The sequence below is a fragment of the Xenopus laevis genome, chromosome 1L (genome assembly GCF_017654675.1).
Source record: "Xenopus laevis strain J_2021 chromosome 1L, Xenopus_laevis_v10.1, whole genome shotgun sequence".
Taxonomy (NCBI): domain Eukaryota; kingdom Metazoa; phylum Chordata; class Amphibia; order Anura; family Pipidae; genus Xenopus; species Xenopus laevis.
The window spans coordinates 156,207,078-156,233,986 of NC_054371.1; the positions used below are offsets into that span (position 1 = coordinate 156,207,078).

The window sequence follows — 26,909 nt, forward strand, 5'->3', positions numbered from 1 at the left end:
TGTGTATTCATAGCTCTTGTGTATAACTAATATATACAGTATTTACATAATAATCAGAACTGTAAAAGCCCTTCAGCCTTTATTTAAACAGCCAAGCTGAGGGAGAAATCACCAAGGGGACAGCAGAGAACACCCCAACCATTCCCAGAAAAATTAACTTGCTGCAGTTTCATTTTCCATGGTAATTGTTCCACTATACCGCTCTACAGCCTGACCACTGCCCTACACGATTCATTTACTATTTCAAGGACCCTGTGAAAATCATGTGATTTAGCTGTAAATGTCCCCTCATCACAGCCAGCCCATATAAGTGACATGTATATTCATGACACTGAAACCCCCACTAGAGCCTCCATCTGAGACTCCATTTGTTCTTAGGTCAGATAAGAAGAACCTTGTTCTCTGGACACAGCTGAATGGGCTCTCTGTGAGGAGAGAGAAAGACTGGGGGGTGGCGGTGCACAAAGAATGGGAGTTGGAGACGAGAATGTGCGTGAGGAAAGGAAATAGAACAAGTTGCTGAAAGGGAAAAAAAGTGAACTAGGTGAAAAAAGAACAAAGTTGAATTGCAGTCAAGGAGACATAAAAATGAGGAACTGTGGGAGACTAGAGGTTAATGACAGTGCGGAGGAAGAGCAAGCCAAGGCTTCGAGTTGATAGTGATAGGAGGCGCAGGCGGGGCCAGGTGGGATCGAGCGGACTTGAGCTGTGACTGGATCACTACCTCCTGCCTGTGTCAGTCCGCAGAGACACCAAGGGGACCGCTCGCACTTTGTCTATGGCTGAATAGAAAGAGAATGGCTCCGTGAGGTCTCAGGTCACACATATACTCGCAGAGACAAGACTGTTGCGAGAAGGAACACCTGGAACAGAGGTAAGTCCGCTGTGTAAGTACGTGATGCGCTTCTTAGGCTGGAGGGGCCACCACGTTAGGAAAACTATGACTCGAGGCACTTCTAGCTCACAATTAACATTGATCCTGTGTATAGCTTTCATTTACAAACTTCTTATTACAATATATTATTCAAAGCAGGGGGATTCCAATAGCAGCTGGAGGGCTGCAGCCGGTTCGACTGGCCAAATCCATTTCTCTTTTTTTTCCCCTCTGTGTTGGACTGACTCACCAGGGAAGCAGAAAACCCCTGATGACCCAGGGGTCAGCGACCCCCTCTACTCACCCAGTCCTTTGACCTTGTATGCCTGTGCCATGGCCATTCCTCGTTTTTATTAGAGAACAAAGAGGAGACATGAAGGTGAGAGTATGTCAAGACTAGAATAATAAAGAAGGCGAGGGAAGATTAGAAAATAGTTTCTTGGATGGACCTCTAGTGTTTGGGGCTCTGGTGGTTTCTTAGCATCCCAATTTAACAGTATTTAAAGGCAGTGGCGTAACTAGATGTTAATGGGTCCCATAACAAATTCATTTTATGGCCCCAAACATATCCAGAGGTTGTTCTGTTTTTACCAATATATATGTTGCAATTTCTATTTATTTTGGGGCCCCTATATACCTCCTGGACCCCCTGTAGCCGCAGGGTCTGCTTCCTCTTTGTTACGCCCCTGTTTAAAGGATTTGTTCATCTTTAAATTAACTTTTAACAGGATGTAGAGAGTGCTATTCTGAGATCATTTGCAATTGGTTTTCATTTGTATTATTTTGTGGCTTTTCAGTTACTTAGCTTTATATTCAGCAGCTCTCCATTTTGGAATTTCAGCTAGTCTAGTTGCTAGGGTTCAAATTACCCTAGCAACCATGCATTCATTTGAATAAGAGACTGGTGTGTGAATAGAAGAGGGCCTGCATATTAAAATTAGTAATAAAAAGTAGCAATAATAATACATTTGTAGTCTTACATAGCATTTGTTTTTAGGTGGGGCCAGTGACCCCCATTTGAAAGCTGGAAAGAATTAGAAGAAAAATTGAAGCCCAATTGAAAATTTGCTTAGCCTTTTTTATAAAATACTAAAAGCCAACGTATAGGTGAGAAACACAGAAAAGATGGAAAGTAATTCATACCTGAGTACTAGCGTTTGTAGCCACAGCAACTGTAGGGACATCGAATGATAAAAAAAATAAAATAAAAAAGGAATTGAAGTAATGCCACATTAAGACGTGCAACCTATGAAGCAGAATGGCAATTACAATTTGTTTTACCAGGGGCGTTGCTGCCGTCAGGCAAATTAAGAACACGCCATAGGCAGTAACAGCAAAAAGCCAATCTTGCTAACTTAAAGAGCTAGAATTCTGATTTTTAAATTGAAATCAGGGCTGGATTTACATTGCGGGCACCCCTAGGCCAGCTGTCGTTCGTCGCCCCCGTCCCCTCCCTTTTATTTGCACTAATTTTCATCATGGGGACTGGAGCAATGGGAATTGGCGATCAGGAAATTTAAAAAACTATTTTATCTCCTGCGCATCCCCAGGATTTCTGGGACCAATGTGGGTGTGGTTGGGCAGCATGCCGCCCCCTAAAACCCTGCCACCCCCTAAAACCCTGCCACCCCCTGACACCTACCACCCCCTCTTGCTTGTCACCAACTCATCCCCTGTATCTTACCTGCATTCTGGTCCACCATCACATTGGAATGCATGGGCCAGGATAAGAGAAGGCAGCAGGCACATTTGCCTAATGTCCTAGCATCCTCACTCTGCTCCTGGTTCCAGCCCTATACAAACCTGCAACCCTCCAGATCTTGTTGGACTACAACTCTTTGCATCACCTGCGACATATTGATGTTAAATAATGGGACCTATTGCAGTCCTCCAATTAGGATACATGTTGATAAATCTTTGTATAAACAAGTAACTTCAAGTAACCTTGTAATACATTTATGCTTATGTTTAACCAAGTACAAAATTCTGGCATACAGATTTTTTTTGAAAAAAAAGCTTTGTAAAGCTAGAATTGAAGACTGTTACCTTTTTTGCACAGCATTTTACAGCTATTCGGCTATGCTTGGATGAGTAGTGAAACATCTTCAATAATTACTCAGCAAGTCCAGTTGTTTTAGATTTACCCGTACTAGATATACCATGACCTGAATGAATGAAAATCTTCATAGTCTTTGTAATGCATTTTTTCTATGATCATCTTGTATAGAGTTAATTCACATGGAAGGACAATAAATGAGTAATTTAAAAATGTATGTTACCACAACTTTAAAGGGGTGGTCCAACTTTATGTTAACTGGCCAATTCTTAGGTCTGAATTTTTTTTTTATCTTCACAGTTTTTTAATTATTTGTCTTATTTTTGTGACTCTTTCAAGCTTTCAAATGGGGTTCATCGACCTTAGTAGCTAAGCAACCAAAAACGATTGCTCTGTGAGCAACAATTATATTGTTATTGTTACTTTTTATTACTTATTTGTTCTATTCAGGTTCAGTCCTATTCATATACCAGTCTCTCTTTCAAACTACTCCCAAGTTGCTAAAGTAATTTGGACCCTAGCAACCAGCTGCTGAAATTTAAAACTGGAAAGCTGCTGAACAAAAAAATTAACTAATGAAAACACCAAAAATAATAAAGATTATGACCAATTGCAAATTGTTTTAGAATATCGCTCTCTACATCTTACTAAAAGTTAACTCAGAGGTGAACAACCCCTTTCATATGATTATTTAAGTGCAAAATATTTGACACACCGTTATAAATATGTCCCTAGGTTGCCTCCTACTGTAAACATATACCTGCATAGCTAAGGTTAGTTTTACAATTAATAGTATTCTTGCACGGGTGCTATAAATTTGAAGGTGGAACTGTCAAGAATGTAATTGTTTGAAGTAGTGTAAAGCTGGCAAGCGTATCTTTGACCAATTTTGCCGCCCATGAGCAGGAGTGTTTATAAGTTCTTCCTCTGAGGCCTGCAGTAGGATCCAATACTTGGCCCAATGTGGTCCTCACTTTTCTTCTGTTTCTTTGACTGATTTGATCAAACATCAACCTTAGAGTCCGACCGAAGGGAACATTTTACAAAAACGATAATGCAATATGAGCTCATGTAAATATGAAACTTTCTAAATATAATCAATTAAAAATCCTGTACCATTTCTTAAGTAATTAAAGGGGAAATATTTTCAAAAAGGAAAATTTAACATAAACTTTTTGAAAAATAATCTATTGAAAATTCTGTAGTTTTTGAAATAAGTTAAGCTACCCTGTCCTACCCTTCTGTCTCTTACATACCATTTTGGAGTCAGGTATTGATTGACAGATACTTTGCTGTGTGCTCTCTTTGCCAAGACCATGAATTAGTGCTTATGCACTTCAAAATAACTCATTCGGTCACAAGCCTACATGTAGAAAGGCATATTTCCGAGAGGGAGTTAATAAATAGTAATTGATTATCTGTCTCGCTACATGCAAGAGCAGAGTCAGATTTTAATTAATAGGTTACATACCTGACGTGTGATCTCTTTGCTTGGAAGATGTATTTTCTTGGAAGATGTATTAGCTAGCTACCTACCTTTCTAAATAACCAACAACATAGTAACATAGTAAGTAAGGTTGAAAAAAGACATATGTCCATCAAGTTCAACTTTAGTTTTTTTTTAAATCTGCCTAACTGCTAGTTGATCCAGAGGAAGGCAAAAAAAACCCATCTGAAGGCTCTCCAAATTGCCTCAGAGGGGGAGAAAATTCCTTCCTGACTCCAAAATGGCAATCGGACTAGTCCCTGGATGAACTTGTACTATGAGCTATCTCCCATAACCCTGTATTCCCTCACTTGCTAAAAAGCCATCCAACCCCTTCTTAAAGCTATCTAATGTATCAGCCTGTACAACTGATTCAGGGAGAGAATTCTACATCTTCACAGATCTCACTGTAAAAAAACCCTTCCGAATATTTAGGCGGAACCTCTTTTCTTCTTATCGGAATGGGTGACCTTGTGTCAGCTGGAAAGACCTACTGGTAAATAAAGTATTAGAGAGATTATGATATGATCCCCTTATATATTTATACATAGTTATCATATCACACCTTAAGCGCCTCTTCTCCAGCGTGAACATCCCCAATTTGGCCAGTCTTTCCTCATAGCTAAGATTTTTCATACATTTTACCAGCTTAGTTGCCCATCTCTGTACCCTCTCTAATCCTGTTTGAGTGATGGAGACCAAAACTGTACGGCATATTCTAGATGGGGCCTTACAAGTTTTCTATACAGTGGAAGAATGACCCTCTCCTTTCATGACTCTATGCCTGTTTTAATACAGCTCAAGACCTTATTTGCCCTTGATGCTGCTGACTGGCATTGCTTGCTACAGCCAAATTTATCATCTACAAGGTCCTATTTCATAATGGATTTGCCTAGTGCAGTTCCATTAAGGGTATAAGTGGCTTGGATATTTTTACATCCCAGGTGCATGACTTTACATTTATCAACATTGAACCTCATTTGCCCAGATTGCCAGTTTGTCAAGATCGTGTTGCAAGGATGCCACATCTTGGATGGAATTAAATTGGGCTGGATAGTTTTGTGTCGTCTGCAAACACTGATACATTACTTACAATCCCCTCCCCTAAGTCATTAATGAGCAAGTTAAATAAAAGTGGACCCAATACCAAGCCCTGAGGGACCCCACTAATAACCTTACTCCAAGTAGACCACCGCCCTCTGTACCCGATCCTGTAGCCAGTTTCCTATCCATGTGCAAACGACTTCATTAAGCCCAACAGACCTTAGTTTAGAAAGCAGTCGTTTGTGGGGCACAGTATCAAATGCTTTGGCAAAATCCAAATAGATCACATCTACTGCCCACCACAGATGTCAAACTTACTGGCCTATAATTGCTAGGCTGAGATCGTAATCCTTTTTTAAATATTGGAATAACATCAGCTTTTCTCCAATCCATAGGTACCATACCAGATGAAAGTGAATCTGAGAAAATCAGAAATAGGGGCTGGTCTAAAACTCTTAGAACCGGGGGTTGAATGCCATCAGGCCCTGGAGCCTTGTTCACATTAATTTTTATTAAAGCTTTATGAATCATATCCTGAGTAAACCATTGACTAGATTGAGCTGAGCCATTAGTGCAGCTATGAAATGAGCCTGGAAACTCCGACTCTGACATTTGCCTTTTCTGTATCTGTTACAACCACACTGGTACCATTATTTAATGGAGCAACACTCTCAACCTGCATCTTTTTACTATTAATATATTTAAAAAACTTTTTAGGGTTAGTTTTCACCTCCACTGCACTTAACTCTTCATTTCCTTTCTTTGCCTTCCGGATTGCTGATTTACAACATTTATTACAGTGTTTATATTCATTAAATGCAGCTTCTGTCCCAACAGATTTGAAGTTTTTAAATGCCTTTCTCTTCTTTCCTATCAACTTATTTCCTTCTATATTAAGCCACATAGGATGATTCTTAGAGCTTCTACATTTCCTTCTTAAGGGAATAAATTGAGAACAGTAATTATTTAAAATCATTTTAAATGACAACCATTTCTGTTCTGTGTTTTTAGCTGAAAACTCCAATACTCTGTAGGGCAGCCCTCAAGACACTAAAATTAGCTTTTCCAAAATTCATGGTTTTTGTTGCCCCAGTATATATTTGTTTTTTGCACCAGACATTAAATTATATAACATTATGGTCGCTATTATCCAGGGGTTCAATGACTTGCACATTTGCTATAAGTTCTGGGTCATTTGAGTTCACTAGATCCAGAATAGCATTTTTTCTGGTAGGCCCCTCTACAACCTGTGCCATAAACTTGTTCCCATTAACTGATCTGGCAGTACCGTTGCTCCAGTCAATATCTGGGTAATTAAAATCCCCCATTATCATTACTTTACCCAAACTAGCATCCTTTTCTATTTGTATCAGGAGCTTAGCCTCCTCCTCCTCACTTACATTAGGGGGTCTATAGCATATGCCTACAATTAATTTGCTGGACTCTTTACAATTGGTGAAGATCTCCACCCATAAAACTTCTGCCCCCTCGTTTCCTCACATAACCTCCTCCTTTATATAAGCTTTTAAATCCTGCCTAACAAACAGAAATACCCCTCCTCCTTTTCCCTCCGAAACAAAGTATAGCCACTGATATTAACTGCCCAGTCATGTGACTCATTTAGCAATGTTTCGGCCACACCAATCACATAATATTTTCCCACCAGCACCTCCAGCTCTCCCATTTTTTCCGGTCAGACTCCTTGCATTTGCAAACATACGTTTAATACTGGTAACTTATTGAACATATGACATGTGGTCATCCCTATCATTAACAGTACCCCCAGCCAAATCTACTCCCCCATTTTCCCTTTCTTTGCCCACTATCTCATCTAACCTGTTTTACACTGAATCTTTTACTGAACCCCCCCCACACCTAGTTTAAAATCTCCTCCAACCGTCTAGCCATCTTCTCTCCCAAAACAGCTGCACCATCATCATTGAGTTGCAGCCCATCCCTAGCGAAGAGCCTGTAGCCAACTGAGAAATCAGCCCAGTTCTCCAAAAACCCAAAACCCTCCTCCCTACACCAATCTCTCAGCCACGCATTAATCTCCCTACACTCTCGCTGTCTCCTTAGTGTTGCTCGTGGTAATATCTCTGAGAAAATTACCTTGGAAGTCCTCGCCCTCAACTTTTAACCTAGTTTTTTTAAAATCGTTCTTGAGGACTTCACAACCTCCTCTAACTTTGTCATTGATACCTATATGTACAAAGACTGCTGGGTCTTCCCCAGCCCCCCCAATAATCTGTCCACTCGTTCCACCACATGCTGAACCCTAGCACCAGGCAAGCAGCAGACTGTTCGGCATGTAGGGGCCATACGACAGATTACCCTATCCACCTTTCTTATAATTGAATCCCCTATAAATAAAACCTGCCTTTCCTTCCTTGCACTCCCCCCACCACCCATATTAAAGCCACTGCCTCCCAGGGTGTTCTGAGAGTCAGTCTGCTCCATACATGCCAGTTCAGAGTTTTCCTCCTCAGCAACTTCAGCAAAAACAGCGAATTTTCTGTTTTGGACAAGCTGTGGATCAGACCCCCTACCCTTCTGTCCCCTATTTCCCCTCCTGACTGTCACAAACCTTTCTCCCTCATTAGCCTCCACTGCCCCTTCTCCTCCCCCCACTCCACTAGCCCCTGTCAGTGGTTGCTCTGCGAGCCTCCTTTCCTCCCCCACGTTTGCTGCTGCTCTCTGTGCTGCAAGTTTACCCTTTAGAGTATGTAGTTCAGATTCCGAGATGAAAACCCACCGACATCTCTCACATGTAAATACTACATGGAACTACTGCTCCAACACCACATACATATGACAAGACACACACTGAGTGATTCCAGCAAACCCACTTTCACTCATATTTACACTGGGTACTTACAGTCTCCCAAATGCAATTCCTCACAAACGCCTTTTCGGTTTTAAATGCCTTAAGATGTTTAACGCTGCTTAACACTTAATTCACATGCAACACTCGCTTAGCAGCTCCCACACTCGCTTATGACTCTCAGAGAAAAAGCTTTCAAAGCTGCATATAGAGAGACAAATGCTGAGAAGAAGAAATACTTTAATTGATAATATGTAGAAACAGATATAGTTTATAGTACATTTTCATGTTAATTCACCTTTAACCATTGTTCCCAGGCCACAACTTTTTCTGAAAAATGTTAGCAAGCTTCCTTGTATTTCCAAACAATAGAGTCCCTCAACCTTGGGAGTGCCCTTATTTTACTCAGCAAGATGCACCATACAAAACATTTATTGTTTTCAAAATCCATAATTGTAATAAAAATATTCCCTTAACCCTATGTATTCCAGGTTGTTCCATGCATACAGGAGTGGGTACTACTAGCCAACACATAATCCTAGTGGTTTATGAAACCTGTACATGTAGATTCTATGTCGCAGGCATGCAATTTCTTCTATGTCAGTGCTGTAGTATATGCAATCTATGGCTCACAAAGGGTAAACAGACATTTAGGGGCAGATTTATTGAGTTACAAGTTGTGTTTTCCACAAAAATACGAGTTTTTGAGTTGTTTTTCTTGGTCAAAACTCACATTTTTGGTTTAAAAAAACTCGAATTTTTCAAGCCTTTATAAAAAAGCTCAAATTTTTCGAGATTTATTATACACCGACCCTGGAAATAGCTTGAATCCGAAAATACACCACCTAAAACCTGTCGAGGTCATGTAGGCAGAGGTCCCTTGAACCATTTGAAGATGTTAATAGCCTGCATGATGTTCAAGTTTTTTTCGGAGGGCTTTGCACGAAAACCCAAATGATTCAAGTTTTTTTCGGCGAAAACTCAATCTATATAGAGTTTTTGGGTTTCGCAACTCGAACTCACAGAATCTATTTTTTTCCGTTCAAGTTTTTTCTTAAATAAGAAACTATTTGAGTCGTAGGTTCATTCGAAATCATCTTAAAAATAAACTCTGGAGAACCATAGTGATTTCAGTGTATTTATTTCTCACAACATGTTTCAGATATAAGTATCCTTCATCAGGTGCTTGTTGCAAGGACCTGATGAATGATATTTATATCCGAAACATGTGAGAAATCAATACACTGAAATTGCTGTGGTTCTCCAGAGTTTATTTTTAAGCTGATTTGGAAGTTTTGTGGCTGGACGGGGCTGCTACTCTGTTGGAGATACCCTGAAATACATGGAGTGAGGGACCACCAAAAATTTAAAACGATTTGTGAATTCATTTGAGTTGATTCAAGGTATAAAAACTCTAACATTCAACCTTTGATAAATAACCCCCTAAAAACATAAAATAAATGTGATAAATAAAGAATTAAAATCCAATGAATGGTTTGAGTTACCTAGTGAAACCCGATTCACTAAGCTCGAGTGAAGGATTCGAATGAAAAAAATTCGAATTTCGAAGTATTTTTTTGGTACTTCGACCATCGAATTGGTTAAATTCGTTCGAATTCGAACGAATCAAACGAAAAATCGTTCGACTATTCGACCATTCGATAGTCGAAGTACTTCCCCTTTAAAAAAAACTTCGACCCTCTACTTCGGCAGGTAAAACCTACCGAAGTCAATGTTAGCCTATGGGGAAGGTCCCCATAGGCTTGCCTGTGATTTTTTGATCGAAGGATTTTCCTTCGATCGTTGGATTAAAATCCTTCGAATCGTTCGATTCGAAGGATTTAATCGTTCGATCGAACGAAAAATCCTTCGATCGATCGATCGCAGGATTAGCGCTAAATCCTTCGACTTCGATATTCGAAGTCGAAGGATTTCAATTCGAGGGTCGAATTTCGAAGTATTTTTAACTTCGAAATTCGACCCTTAATGAATCTGCCCCTTAGTATCATGTGAGTGTAAGGCATACTAAAACAAAATAACTCTCATATTTTTTGGGGGGAGGGAGGCACAGGTATGGCTTGTGTGTCATTGCCCTAACAGCTTAAATGCTTTCTCTGAACTCAGAAAAGTACTCAATTTTTCAAATATAATTTCCTGTCAAAAAATATAACTATGGCACATGTTTAAATCATTATATATTTGAAAATGCCTTAGAATTAAATTTTCTTTAATTATGTAAGCCAAATTGTGTGGCATTCTATTAAGTTCATATATGTAACACTGTGCATACCTATTGCATTACTTACGCAACATTCTTGTATGCTTCATTTTGTGATCCTTTCTCACATTAAAGTCTGTTGCGGGATAGAAACTGCTGTATTTATGAACTTTGCTGACAGATACTGATTCACAAGTCAGTGTCAGTGCAAGGGTTACACTAAAGTTATTAAGTTACTAGAAGTGACCTGCTTGCACTCCTAGTTTATATGGAAACAATATGTGTTTGCAGTGTGGTGTCCTCTGGTGCAAGCAACTGCTAGAATATTATGAAACTTCAATAAGTAATGGATACTGATATTACTGAAGGAATGTGATTCCAGTCTGCTTAGGTTCCTGAGCAAATTAAGCAATTCTATTAACCTAATGATTTCATACAGATATCTCATCGGATGACCATGCACTGTATCAACTTGCACACATACACTTATTGTAGAATAAATTTGTTTATGCAAATTAGTATTAAGATTCAGTTTAGTATTTAGACAAAACTTTAAACAAAATTAAAGGATTCAGGCTAAAAGCTCAATAAAAAATGTGTCAAATTGCTGTATTTCTTATTTTGAGAATAATTAGGAACATTTTTTTTTAATAATTTATTTTTTATTTTTATTTTGCAATAACATACCAAAAAATTCACAGTAATTGTGTAATTTTTTCACAGTATAACAGTTGGTGTATATTGCTTTAAAAACCATAGCGTAGCTTCAATATAGAAAATAATATATACGCAATGTAAGGAACACAAATGTTTTTAATTGATAACAATTTTTTATTGTTAAAAAAAAAATCACCTTTTGTGTAGACATGAATACAATTACCATATTGTAAACAACCCCACGGTCTCTTACATTGTTTAGGGCATTGATCCCCAACCAGTGGCTCATGATCAACATTTTGCTCCCCAACCCCTTGGATGTTGCTCTCATTGGCCTCAAAGCAGGTTCTTATTTTTGAATTCTTGGCGTGGAGGCAAGTTTTGGTTTCATAAAAAACAGTTGTACTGCCAAACAGAGCCTCCTATAGGCTACCAGTCCACATAAGGGCTACCAATAGCCAATCACAACCCTTATTTGGCACCACTCAGGAACATTTGTTAATGCTTGTGTTGCTCCCCAACTCACAGATGAAAAAGTTTGGGGACCCCTGGATTAGGGAATAAGGCGTACCCATGGGAAACCCCTATACTGATCCTAAATGTGCTTATGTACATTAATGGGATATTGTTTGTTTCTCCCAAAGCTTCTCTGAAGGTACAAGTATGGGATCCATTATCTGGAACCCGTTATCCAGAAAGCTCCGAATTAAGGAATGGCCATCTCCCGTAGACTCAATTTTATCCAAATAATCCACATTTTTAAAAATTATTTATTTTTTCTCTTTAATAAAACTGTACTTGATCCAAAATAGGATATGTTTAATCCTTATTGGAGGCAAAACCAGCATATTGGGGTTATTTAATGTTTAAATCATTTTCTAGTAGACTTAAGGTATGAAGATCCAAATTACAGAAAGATCCCTTATCTGGAAAACCCCAGGTCCCAAGCATTCTGGATAACAGGTCCCATACCTGTACTACCAACTCTGCTTTTGGATGGCCACCACCAGAGTGAAAACAGTGGCAGAGAAAAAGCTGTGCGTTCGGCTCCATATTCCCTTAGCAACCATGCATTGATTTTCAGAGACTGGAATATGAATACAAGAGGGCCTGAATAGAAAGATGAATAATAAAAAGTAGCTTTACAGAGCATTTGTTTTTTTAGATGGGGTCAGTGACCCCCATTTTAAACCTGGAAAGAGCCAGAAGAAAAAGGCAAGTAATTAAAAAAATTATAAAAATAAAAAATGAAGGCCAGTTGAAAAGTTGCTTAGAATTAGCCATTCTATAACATACTAAAACTTAACGTAAACGCTTTTAAAAACAGTTGGACAACAGGTGGTAATGAAAAGATTTATTTGGCGGGTGTCACACACAAAGCTTTGTACCTTATGAACAAAGTGACGTCGCACCTACCCCCCATTCCTTGGAATGCCAAGAATGTTGGGCTGATAAAGGGTGCTAAGCAACAATGATGTGATGTGTTGTGTATGTGTTGCAATGTAGGGACCAAATATTAGTTTGTGTTGGAAGTGAATATTTAACACACTTTTAGTATTACATGCGCACGTGAAATGGTTGGTCTGCACATTGTCTTATTGTAAATTATTCTTATGTAGGTTTATGCAACAGATGTTTGAGGAATGGTTTGTTGAGACTGTGTGTGGTATGAGTAATGTGTTCTTGCAATAAGTAACAGGGTTCATAGGACGGACTGTTAAGTACCTTGGGTGGTATTTTGTCTAGAGGCAGGGTTTGTATTGTGAACAAGCTGAGCTGTTTCAATTGAATGTAAGTATTTGTACTCCGACAATCATTAATCTATTACTTCATGCAATATAAATACTGGTCCAACTATAAATGACACTTTTTTGTTTTCAGAGACAGTGAATAATAGAGTTGATATATATAGGACAGTGATCAGGAGGAAAGGGGTGAACGAAAGCCTAGAAAGAGGGTGTGGGACATGACCAGATTAACCAGAGAGATTGGGATAGAGGCGAACTGTACAATGGACAGAAAGAGGACAAACTCAATGAGAAGCTGAAAGACAGACGATAAACCTTTACTATGTAGCATTAGGTACAGGTTTTTAAATATGGGGCATGATTAATGCAATCCGCTTTTTTGGTGTTTTTAAACCCCCCCTCTCCCCAATTTGTATAGAAAAAAAAATATTTCCAAGCAACAATCCACAACATCCAAGCCCCTATCTCTAGAACTGCATGTCAGCACCCTCTCGGCATCCACAACGGAAACTTACCCTTGCCCTGACATCAATGATAAACCCAAGGTGCTGCAGGCTCAGATATGATTGCACCTCCTGCACCCCTGATAATTATGCTACTGTTCTACAATCATCACTAGTCAGAACCTGAGAACAAGAAACAATATTAAAAAACACTGCTCTCACTAGCAATTTTAATCTACAACAATTTAGATTCAAAACCATTGAGAAAATTGTAATTAAAGTGTATTGGATAGTTGTTTACATTATCTTAAATTGTGCAAAAAAAAATTTTTTTAATGGATTAATAGAGAAAGCACAGACGCTGGTTATATAAATGTTTATTACTGAAGTGTGAGGCAGTTTGTGTTAATTCTTGTCACAGTTGGAATGTATTTGTCATTCATATTCATACTCACACTTTAAGGTCACCTTGCCTCAGGTGGAACTTTTCCAATGGCACAAAAAATAAGCCCTAGTATATTTAAGAAGAAGTAGAAATTGCATTTTTTTACTGGAATGTTTGATTTTTACACGTAGCTAACTTCAGTCTCTACATTAGAGATGCTGCACCCAGGGACAGACTGGCCAAAATACCAGAGGATTTCCCAATGAGCCCCAGATCCATCTTTTTTTTTAGCACAAGTCCATTTAACCTCTGTTATATTTGGCACTTCCTCCATCTCTGCTGATGTGCAAGTAGACTCCGGATGTCAGGGTCTTTGTTGGGCAAAAAGGAGGCCCAGTCTGACACCCCCATGGTTTGATGTACAGGTCAGTTAAGCGGCTATGGGTAGGGCAACAACAAGCCTGGCTTAATAACCAGAAATGCCACGTATATGTTTTCTTCCTTTATTCTTTAAATCCCAAGATGTCACTAAGTCACCCAACTGTAAAAATAAAATTTAAGAATGAGTGCGAGAAAATACATAAATTATTTTATTTATTTATTTATTATTTTATCAGTGCGCACATACTTAACTGTTAGTTTTTTTTTTTTTACTAAAATACTATTTTATCTCATTATTTTAATAAAAAAAACTTGACCAATCTCCCATTCCTGATTTTGCCTCACTTAAAACAACTTGAATTAATCAGGAGAAAACTCAAATCAAGCAAAAACCCAGTTCATATGATTTTTTCTGACTTTTTTTACTGGATCGCTTCATGTGAAGTTTGGATGTCCCACTGTAGCCTGCTAGCTCTAATTACTACATTACTAATATCATAAATGTGTAACATTAGCATCCCTGTAGTTTTGTTGGTAGGGACCGGACAAAACAGCAAAACTTTAGTTTATTGAGGCAACAAGCTTCTCCTGACGCCTGTCTGTCCCTTCCTTGAAAGAACAGCAGGGTTGTTGCAAATTATCTCTTTAATTAGTAACCAACCATCCTGGTCAGACTTCCTTCATAATTAAGTAGTTTAGTTGCTTTTCTCTGGACTTTCTCTATTTCAAACTGGAGCCCAAAACTGAACTCCATATTCTAGTCTGGGCCTTTCCAGTGCTTAGTAACTGGTAAAACCTAATACCCCTTTAACCCCTTGACTGGTTTTTGATCTTACCATGATGTGTGTTACCAGACACCTTGCAGTGTAAGGGCCCATAAAGTTAGGAATTATGAGCTTGGATGCTCCTGTATTAGAATGGCACTATGAGGAAGAAAAGGCTGTGTTTCGTTCTATGCTCCCCTGCAGTGGAATAGAGGAAGACTGGCCTCAGGGGAACTCAGGATGAAAGGCCTATCTGTATCAGCCCTAACACAGATCAAAGATAAGCCAGAAGCATAAATCCAATTAAATGTATCGCTGGCAAGTCTTAAAGTGCCAATTTCAGGTTATTCCAACAAAAAAAAAGCCCCATAGAAATTACTTCCATATCTTGCTTCCCCATTGTTCTTTATGACTATATTTTCTCTGCATCTTAAAGACAAATGTGCTTGTTACATCACTTCCACTTCTTCCAGCCTTCTCCTGTTTAAAAGAAAAAATTGGAAGGGGGTACTGCCTCATAAAGTAAAAACCACTGTTTATTTAAATATTAAAAACAGGTGGCTGCAGTGTAATGGACACCTAACACGTTTCGGGAACATCTCTTAATCATAGACCTATTAATGCAGTTCGAGGAGCTCTGCATGGGTGTGGGCGCACCTAATCCTCTGTAGTCCCTGTGGGACAATTTATGAAGGGAACAAGGATGAGTTCTAGTTGTATTGTTGAACTTCTCCTTTTCTCACTCAGACATACAACGCACAACGGTAACTTACTGACTGTGCATGCCCAGGTCAGTGATGATGATCTGTCACCACTGAGTGCCACCATCCTTCCTTACAGCCCGTCTGAAGTTGAATTTGTGGAAAGTTTGTGGGCACACAAAGCACAGGCTCAACTTCTCTCTACCATTGTTTTCCCCTCAAGTGGAAAGAAGCTGATGTGCTCCCATTCACTCAGGTGTTCCTCTGCATTTAGGCTCAGAAATGTGGGAATTTTTATTTCAGCACCTAAATTCGATCTGTGTGTTTGCACCGGGGCCAGTGCAGTGACTCCAAGAGCACACGCAGAAGAAAGCTGTTTCAAGTGTAGGTGTATACTGTTACTTTAAGACCCTTCTGTACAATTAACTGTTGGTACTAGGCACCGGCTATTGATTTATTGTTTAGTCATTCTCTGTAACGGTACAGGGGAAGTTTAACGTGTGTTTAAACATAAACCACATTTTTTAATCATTAGTCCCTTTCCCTGTAGTCATTACACATTGTTTTTAAATATGAAACTGTAAAATAAGTTATGCTCTGGCAGTTTGGGTTGCATTTACCCCTGTCTGTCATACATCAGCACATGTTACCTTCTGAATTTGCTTAAGCCTGACTTTTTTCCTGTTTATAGATACAGTACTACTTCATAGATGCAATGCATGAAGATAACATAAAATAGGTTATTTTAATCTTTAAATGACAGAGATTAATACAGTGGGCTTTGACTATTGTTTTTCCACAACCAGTGCATAGAGAATCATAGGCTTTAATAACATTGTCAAAGGAAAAGATGGAAAAATTTAGCAGAGATAAAGAGATTATCTAGATTAATAGAGTAGTAAAGAAATTACCAAATGCTAAGAATTATGTTCTGGTTATTGAGGGCCTAAATTGTAGCTGCACATCTAAGTCTAGCTTTTTGTGCCAATAAATGTTTTTATGGATTTAGTGGAACAGAGTAGGCACTATTAATTTAAGTGATGCTTAAATTAAACCTTTTATATATGTACCACTTTTGATCATTTATTTTACTTGCTCTGCTCTCCATTACATGCCACAATCTCCCCAATGATTCACTATGATTTCTTCACTTGCAGATGAATTGTGTGCAGTCCCAAGGAAAGTTATGGCGCTCCATATGGAAAGGTTTGGCACTAGGGACCCTTCTCACCAGCTTCTTGATCCTCCTGTATTCCTATGCTGCGCCACCCTTAAGCCTCAGCAGCACAGAGTAAGTGTGTTGTTTTAGTTAGGAAATATATATATATATAAATATATCTTGTTATTTCTTTCACTAAACAGAGCAACATCTTAAAATGAACATAAAGTCCTTTTCTACTTCCTGTCCTGCCAACAGGGGAGCTGTGCCAATGAGGCAATTTTTAAATCGGAATTTCAGCTCTTCTAGTACAGAGAGCGAAATTGTGCTCTCTGCACTAGAGATGCAACCTCACCACCCGCTCCAACAAGGGTGGTGTCATTAACTTGACCACCTCTGGGCAGCTTAGAGGCCTGAAATGTCCCTGCCTCCCAAGCAACGTACCAATAACATAGCAGTACACAAACCCCTCCCTTCCCCCAGCTGCAGTCTTTTCAGATAAAGAGCAACTTAATGGCTTCTTAGCGGACAGCTAATTTGTCTTGAACTTGCTCATCAAGGAAGTAGAATAGGACTTTATCAGATCATGGATGGCTACCTTGACATTTTCCTGCAGAATTTGCTGGTACAATTCAAAATTCATAGTTCCATCAATTATGGCAAGCCTTCTTGTGCAGAGGCAACAAAGCAGGCCCAAAACATTATACTCAAGTCCCAGAATCCATCACTTCACAATGGAACAAAGTGAGGGACAGGGTTGCATTACACTCTCAGCATAAAGAATCTTGGGAAATAGCATGGTTTATTCTGCCAGTAGAAACAGGTATGTTTGTATAAAAAATAAATCACACTGCAGGGGGGGCAGGAGGTATAGGGGCCCCATAAGGCCCTAATTCATATTCAATTTCAATAAATATTGGTAAAACAAGTCAATCTCTAGACATTTTGGGGGCCTGAAAAATAATTTGCTGTGGGGTCCAGTAACATCTAGTTATGCCACTGGGGAGCTCAAGAATCGGTTGCATCATCACTTGCATGCCAAACACCAGAAATTATGCCAGGTAGACTTTGAAAATACTCGGCACAACTGATGTACAAGAAAGTACACATGCAGTTGCGTCTATTTTGACAAGACTGCTTTGAGTCAAATGTAATGCAATTGCATAAAATTCAGTGCTTGTATTGTAAGCTCAGTGACGCATGAATTCTGGAAAAAACTGTCCTTTTCTTTCTATAGAGAATTAGTTGCTATTTCTGTTAATGATTCTCTTCATCTTGAGTCGAGTCATGTCTAATAGTAGTAGAGGTTACACAAAGACATGACAGTATTTTTTTTTTTAACATTTAGGGCAATGACACTTGTGCAACAAAGGAATCCTGTTACTTACATATGTGCAGTTCTGTGGATTGTCATATGTCCTAACAAAAGCCCGTCCCTTGCCTTGAAATTCTGTTACACACTAACCCTAGACCGTATACACCCCAAGCAAAACACATTTAAAGGAGTTGTTGACATTTAGATTAACTTTTAGATGTAGAGAGTGATATTCTGAGACAATTTGCAATTGGTTTTCCTTTTTTATCATTTGTAGTTTTTGATTATTTATTTGGTTATTTAGCTTTTTATGAAGACCGATTCTAAATTGATTAGAATTGGCCTTTCTATAATATACAAAGTTAACTTCAAGGTGAACCACCCCTTTAAAAACAGTATATACCATGACTATCATGTACACTATTTTAGTGTAAACATAACTCTCTGAAATGTGTGTATTGTGTACCCACCTGTAGTAAGATACAGGGGAAATATTATAAAACACACTCTGCTTTGTTCCATTTTACGGTCATGGGATGTCTCTGTGTCTCAATTGCAGCCTTTGCTGTATAAGCAGCAGTATAGTTTGAAAAAAAAAATCTTGGTCAGTAGCACAGAAAGCTGTATCTGGTGACCTAAGTTAGCCATCATAACTGTTTCCACTCTTTCCACTCAGTTAAAGCACCACATATATTTAAATGATCAGAACCTCTGTTTAACTGTTATATATTTAATGTATATTATTTTTTTTCACACTGAGCATGTGCACAGTCTTGGTCTTGTAAAGATGTTTAACAAAGTTACAAAATGGTGACCCCCTGTGGCCAACTTTGAAAACATAAATCATTTGTTTAATAAGGCTTGTGGTGCAGTAAGTTCATGTTTATGTTTTGTATACAATTATTCTATTTTATACTTTACTTCCTCTTTAATAAATTTCTCTGGGGATGACAGCAATTTCAGAAAAGGATTCCTGATACCTATTTTGTTTTTTTACATAGTGCTACTTGTGCACACAGTACTGTACAGTACACTGGGAGAGCAAAGGGTCAATACAATAATAAAAGTATTTGCAAAATACAGTTATATACAAAAGTATGTGCTAAGTAAGAAAGTACCTTTCCTGAAGAGCAAGTTGTCCAACAAAACTTCTACAAATACAAAATTATATTCAGGTGTTCACCTATCTGTATTCATATAATTTTCTGTTAGTGATTAGCAGCAGAAAGAACTCATCCCCAACGTTGGACTGGGGGTTTCAGGCCCACCAGGATTGCCACCTCAGGAGGCCCCACACCCCAGCTGCAACCCCCTCTGCCAGCCTTGTACCCAGGGTCGGACTGGAAGTTGTGGGGCCCACCGGGGCTAATGCCCCAGGGCCCCCCTTCGGCGCCGCTGCCGCTCCAGAGTGCTTCAGGGGACTAGTGCGCATGCGTGCGGTGCCGCGTTTGTGCGCACGCGCGCAGCGCTACCTTTTTGCGCATGCGCAGATATTTTACTCTACCGCGACCCCGAACAAAGTGGGGTCGCGCCGCCCCACTAAGTAGCGGATCTGGGCCGGCGGGGCCCACAAGAGCCCGGGGCCCACCGGGGTTTTTCCCGGTGTCCCGCCGGCCCAGTCCGACACTGCTTGTACCTTGTTTTTTCTTCTTGCGCCCATGGTTGGGGTCAGTGGGGGTAGGTCAATGAGCAGCACCCAGGGTCTCATGCAGGGAGTGGGTCTGGGTGGGCGGGGCCCACTGTTTTTGCCCTGTGTACTGTGTAGTCAGTGTTGCATCTTGATGCTTAATTACAATATATAGACAATGGAGCCATTAACTAATGAAGATTTAAAGAAATATATCCTATAGTTAGTACACATTATAGCAAATACCTGGACAGGGTATAACCCAAAAAAATAATTAGGTGAGGAGCACTCAGGGAGTTTACAAAAGAACCCTAAAAAAGAAGGAAACCCCTAACTGTAACGCATCTTTAATGTAAGGTCCCTTAAATGAACATATCTAAACACAGTATCAGAACAAACAGTAAATCCCGTTTCCCCCAAAAATACCAGTAACATAATCACCATCACAGTCCCAACTCTATCATGGTGCACGTAGCAGTGAACTCAATCAATTGACTTAAATGCCTCTACCATGAACACTGCTAAAACATTCCTAAAATCTGGTTCACATTTCACTGTAGCTTCTTCACTGGGATGTTCCTTGTAGCAAATCTATATATGTTCTTATTCAGAATTTTTGTAGCATTATAATATTATTAATATTGTGTTTTATATGTACTATTAAAAATATATATAATTGGATTAGAGAAAGTCATGTGCGCATGAAAGGCAGGTAGTAAGGTAACAGAGCAGCCTAGCTACAAGAAAACTTATCTATATGTAATGATTCTGTAACCTAAACGTAGCATCCGCTGAAACTCGCAACTCATGATCGTCACACAGAGGTTGTGTTGTTTGAGTTATTGATCTGGAAGTCTCAGGTGCCGTACTCTGTAGGAAAGAACACCCTGTACTGTTAGATATACAGGTTACAATATAAGTAACTTAAAGGAGAAGGAAAGCTAGAAAGGCAGTTTATGTCAGTAGATTGGCCACAATAGTGCAAGCTAGAACACTATATTTATTCTGTAGAATGCTTTACCATACTTGAGTAAACTGCTCTAGAAGCTCTCTCTGTTTGTTTAGGATAGCAGCTGCCATATTAGCTTGGTGTGACATCACTTCCTCCTGAGTTTCTCACTGCGCACTCAAAGGAGCAAACTGAGCATGCTCAAGCTGGTGCCCTGGAGGTTTAAACTGAAAGAAGGAAGTCTGATACAGAAGTCCATGTATACACAATAGAAGGAAAGAAATGCTGTTTTTCTTTTGAAGGAGGACTCAGAGCAGCATTACTTTGTATTTATATAGACCTTTCTGATAAAGCTTACTTAGTTTTAACCTTATAAATTCATGCAGGGGTAACATGGGATGGGGGATAGAGAGAAAAATCAAATATTGCAAAGTTGGTGAGTAGTAAGGTACACTTACCAATACTAACAGGGGGTCCAGGTGCTCAAGCCCCAGACCTTCAGCTTGGGGAGGTAATATCAGACATGTAGAATTCAGTGGTAAGCTGGCACAAAAACTGAACTTCACTCCAAAGTAGATGCAAATTAAAAGTTTTATTACGCAAAAAGGAACATCCCTGTAAAAAAAGGGATTTTTTAGAAAATTATTTATTACTTGAGTGATGTTACAACATCAGATTAGCCCTTATAGCAGTACAAGGACTGTGTGTGTGTTCTACATGGCTGCTATTTACTGAATTTACATTTAAGGTGCAGCTGCCTCCTTCCAGAATATACAGTGCCTCAATTCTAATCACCAGGGTGACTAAAGCCTTAAGGTGGCCATAGACGCACAGATAATATTGTATGAAACGAATTTTCGTCCGATATTCGTTGCGTGTATGGTGGAAAAAGAGCCGACCGATATCGGCAGAAGACTTGGATATTGGTCGGCTCGTCGATCGGGCTGGACGGAAAATTTTGATCGGGTGCCTTTGAAGGGACCCAAACATCACCCATTGTTAGTGCTGAATTGTCAGATACAGGTAGAATTCTATTGTTTCTTCCCGTATATCTACCTGTATATCTGACGATTCAGCTCTAGACGTGTGTATTGAAACGAACAATCTTTCTTGGAAAGATCTTTTCCAAGAAAGATCGTAATTGTTACGTCTATGGCCACCTTAAGTGAAAATTGCAGCTGTAACTCCTGACTAAAGTTATCTCCTTTACTGTGGTAAAGGGGACATTTATAAGTGATTATCAGATTGCAAGCTTTGGAAACACACCATAAAGAGTTTTTTCAGTTGCTTTCTATCTTCAATTATTCACTGGTTTTCCAAAATTGAAGTCTACTGTTCCTGTCTCTGGTGTTTCAGTCTGGCAGCTCAGTAAGGGCTCTTACTGATGACCGGTTGAAGCTGCGCTCCCCTGCGTTCCGTTTTTCTGCGTTCAGAAAGCATTTAGCTTTTTTCAATGGGGCTGTACTCACGCAGGAAAAATGCCGCATGTTGCGTCTCAACCTGCGTTTGGCGCCTACACGCGCATGTGTGAGTACAGCCCCATTGAAAAAAAGCTAAATGCGTCTATTCCTGCGCTCCCCTGCGGCTGAACGCAGAAAAACGGAACACAGGAGAGCGGTCAGTAAGAGCCCTAATTCAGGTGCAGATTCTGAACTGTTACAATTTGCTACATTAATTGATGCAATTAGTTGATACATTTCTCAGCTGCATCTATGGAGTATTAGCAACTATTGTATCAATTATAACTACTGCCTGTAATGAAACCCAGGGTGCTCAGCAGGGACAAAGATAATAAAAGTAAATGTATCAGTTTAAAACAGAGTCACTGACAGAGCTGCTTTATAAAGACATAAAAAGTTGAAAAATTAAACATTTAGACTTCAATATTAGAACAGGTCACAAATAGAAAGTCATTTAAAAAAGTCTATTTCTGGTGAAAACTGAACTGAAAAAAGTGTGAACAACTGCTTTAACTAACTGAAATAATTAATGCTCCTATATTAGTTAAATCCAGCATTAAAACTTGCAGTATATATCTTGAGATTCTATTTGGCTAGCAGATGATGGTCATAGAACATTACATTTTATACCCAGATTTTTCCAGTCTCTAGACACTCTCTCTTAGGGCCCTGACACACAAAGCGATTAGTAGCCCCACAAATGAATCTCCTCTAGTGTGAGTGGGCAGGATTGATCTCCTCTAGTGTCGTTCAGAAAACATACGGGTTGCTTCGGCTCTCTGAAGTCATCCAAAGTTGCCTCACAAGGAAACTTGGGCCACTTCGAAGCAACATTATTGTCGATGGGACAGCTTTTGGGGGAGATTTGTCGCTGTGCTTAGAGGAGATTAATCACATTTCATGTGTCAGGGCCCTTAGGGAAACATACTCATTTATAACTAGGTTTGTTTAAAAAATCTCATAATACAGAATTACAGGAATAGTAAACACAGACAACACTTCAACACAGAAATAAAAGTAAAAGTAAAAATAAAAGTTTACTTTGAAGGAGCCATCATGTTGCATTAAAAGGCCATTAGCACCGAAAATGATGTGTATACATTTACACATATTGTTCATTTATGAGCTAATTAGTCCTTTTAGTGAATGGAAGTGTTGATAAGTGCCCAGAGGCAGATGCTCGAGTGTAGGATTGTATATGGTGTGCAGGTAGCAGCCAGTATTATAAATTATGCAGAGGTTATGCGCACAAGTCCCGAGCATTAATCCTGGCAACATGTTTAACTAAAATATCAATCTTGTTGCCATCCAGCTGTTGTTAACTACAGCAGTAATAATGGTTCTACAGAACATAAGAACTGGATCTTCAATATTAGTGGAAGAAATCTTCTTACCAAATTAAATCCTGTTATAATCTACTGTAGTTTTAAGGGATGAATTTGCGGAGGGTCTATGTAACATCAAATTATGCCGTATAATGCTTATAGAGATATGGCACCTGTCATCCAGAATGCTTGAATCATTCCAGATAAGGGATATTTCTGTGATTTGGATCTCCATACTGTAAGTCTAAAAAACTATCAAATAAACCCAGTAGGATTGTTTTGCCTCCAATAAGGATTAATTATATTTTAGTCTGGAAGAATTACAAAATACTGTCCCATTATAACAGAAAATAAATTAATTTATTTTTAGAACTTTTAATTATTTGATTAAAATGGAATACATGGAAGATGGCCTTCTCGTAATTGGGATCTTTCTGGATAACGGGTTTCCAGATAATGCATCCCATACCTGTATAGGATAGCACATCCACAACATGGACTCAACAAAATTTACAAATCCTTTTATTGTACAAAACACTGTATAGGATAGGCTGTATTATCTGGAATGTTTGGTATCTGGGATTTTCTGTACAAGGGTTCTCTCTATAATATGGAATGCCATGCATTAATAAGGCTACAAAAACATTTAAAAAAACCCCAAACAATATGATTATTATATGTACTGAAACTGTAGATGCTAAAGTATTGGTTTTTATTTTCTTTCTTTTTCTGCCAGCAACCCTGTAGCATTCCAATGTTTTGCATCTTCACCTCCTATTGCCTCAAGACGACTCACAAATTCTTCTGCTAAAGGGACAACACAGTGCCAACCACAGCGCAACCTCTTGTTCCTGAAGACCCACAAGACTGGAAGTAGCACTATCCTTAACATTCTTTTTCGTTATGGACAAAAAAATCACCTTCGCTTTGCATTTCCCCGTGGACGGAATGACTTTGGCTACCCAGATTATTTTCAGCGCTGGCAGGTAGAGGGTTACCAGCCTGGTGCCTGCTTTAATGTCATCTGCAACCACATGCGTTATCAGCATTCTGAAGTAAGGTCACTTCTGCCACAAGATGCTACTTTCGTTACTGTACTCCGAGATCCAGCACTCCTCTTTGAATCCTCTTTCCAATATTTTGCCAGAGTTATTCCTCTAACGTGGAAGCTGCCAGGTTCTAATAACATGCAAAAGATGGAGGCATTCCTCCACAGCCCTCATCGTTACTATGATTCAAGTGGCTTTAATGCCCACTACCTGCATAACCTACAGGCTTTTGACCTTGGTTATGATAATGATGTGGAAGACCTCAATGTGAAGGAGGTGTTGGTTGAGTTGGATAGACGTTTCCACTTGGTCATGCTTCTAGAATATTTTGATGAATCTTTACTGCTTTTGCGTGAACTAATGTGTTGGGAAATAGATGATATACTCTACTTTAAACTGAATGCACGCAGAGACTCTGGTGCTTCCCGTCTGAGCCCTGAGATGTACCATCTGGCACATAAGTGGAATACTGTTGACACACTGATTTATCAGCACTTCAATTCAACATTCTGGAGAAGAGTTGAAGAGTATGGCAGCGAAAGGATGCATCACGATGTGCTTGAGCTCAGGAGAAGGAACGAAGAACTAAAGAATGAGTGCATTGCAGGAGGGGGGCCTGTTGATTCCAGCAACATTGTAGAGTCTGGACTACAACCCTGGCAGCCAATTGGGCAGAAAACTATCCAGGGATATAACTTAAAAAACAATATTTCACCCAAGCACAAGCAGTTGTGCAGAAATATGCTGACTCCTGAAATACAGTACATGAGCCAGCTTGGTGCAGATTTGTGGGTCACACAACTGTGGGGAAATATCAGGTCACTGATCAAGTGGTGATTGTGTACTTTAATTAGCCCAGTTTTTAAAAGAGATTGAAAAAGTCACATATGAACTGGTGACTGCCAGCAAGAGTTATGGTGTTTGAGGAAATCACTTTTTTTTAATGAGACTGGTACAAAAAAATAAGCATGACTGGCAGTCGCCATGAGACAGTGAGTCTGAAGTGTTTCTAAAGCAAAATAGTATTTTTTTGGCAAGTGTAAGGGTTAATATAAGAATTCTGCAACAGTAGTCCAGATCGATCTGAAATCAATGAAAATTTATGATGCGTTCACACTACTGCACCACTGTTTCAATTTAAAGAACAGAGGAAACTGAGAGAAAGTCCCGTCATTTCAGTTTTAATGGTGCTGTATGGCAATTGATCATGTTGAACATAAAAAGGACTGCAGACTAGACAGTCGAATTGCTGAATGAACTATGCTACACCCCTCCAAATGTGTTTCAGTGTTATTCATTTGTAATTCTTACAGTACATGGGCTATGCTATGAGCACTTCCTCTCATTATACAAATACTGCATGGAAGCAAGAGATCTTCCTAAATTGAGGGGCACAGGATCTTTATCAACACATACATTTTTGGCTGGATCTGTTTTGCTTACATATTGAAAATCCTTACTGTCTTTTTGCCTTCCATGCTGCCAGCCTGGACATTGTTGCCTCATGATAATAATAAAAAAAAAAAAAAACACCATTATTTGCAGGAAAATTCTAAATTCTAAATAAATCATGTCAAATAAATCCTGGTTCAGTCTGCAACAAAGCATTGGATCATGTAGTGTAAGGATAAACTGCAACATTCACTTAGGAAACTTGCTTCACAATAAATCCTTATAGTCAACATATTTGTCCTTGGGACAAGTCCACAGCCATTTCTTTTTGTTGCACTAAATGGGCCAATATATATATATATATATATGTATAAATGTATATGTTATATATTTATATAACTATGTAATGCATTGTACATTAGGCAATAAAACATACAAACGTAGGATACTTGGATACACTGGATTTGTTATGGTTCTGCCTGTGGCCATATCTTACTATTTTTTTACTTGTAAGATCTGTGCTTAGCAAAAGAGGATGAGAAAAATATGAATTTCAAAAGCAAATTAGGATTCTGCCTCTCTGTGAGCCTTTAGTATTTGCCTAAATCCTTGACTAGTGGTGCTAACCAAACTAAAAAAATCTTCATTACTTGTGCATAAAAGAGTACTGTAATAGGAAATATCACAAATACTTACATAATAGTAAAATGCCTATTAGTGGTGCATAATAATACAGTCTGGTAAATAAATGGAAGACCCTGGTGCAAAATTTGGGTCTGGGACCCATCTTGTGCAAGGCAGTATATAGGTGTTAGCTGGATCCCAACATAAAATCAAGATTTGTAAACTCTTTGCACATTTTGGCTTCATTTTAATAAGTGACTTAAAGGAACAGTATATCCCCTTTTAAACATGAGTGCAATGAACAGGACTTGTGCTTAACATACGTTTGCCTATTGTCTCTTCTTTGTTTTAATCACAACAAATCAGGGGCGTAACTATAGAGGAAGCAGACCCTGCGGTTGCAGGGGGGCCCAGGAGTGTAGGGGGCC

The 26,909-nt window shown here is 39.0% G+C and overlaps 1 protein-coding gene across 1 annotated transcript; it reads left to right on the top strand.

Moving 5' to 3' along the window:
- On the top strand, positions 1–26,353 carry gal3st1.L (galactose-3-O-sulfotransferase 1 L homeolog). Its single transcript, XM_018260402.2, has 3 exons — positions 1–874; positions 16,739–16,872; positions 24,153–26,353. Exons 2-3 carry the CDS (start codon positions 16,739–16,741, stop codon positions 25,300–25,302), a joined length of 1,284 nt encoding a protein of 427 aa, XP_018115891.1. The 5' UTR covers positions 1–874; the 3' UTR covers positions 25,303–26,353.
- The last annotated feature ends 556 nt before the right edge of the window (positions 26,354–26,909 follow it).

Coding starts and splice junctions, on each gene's coding strand:
- gal3st1.L (XM_018260402.2), top strand. CDS start 16,739: ATGAATTGTGTGCAGTCCCAAGGAAAGTTATGGCGCTCCATATGGAAA. Junction 16,873..24,152: donor TTAAGCCTCAGCAGCACAGA/GTAAGTGTGTTG, acceptor TTTTTCTGCCAG/CAACCCTGTAGCATTCCAAT.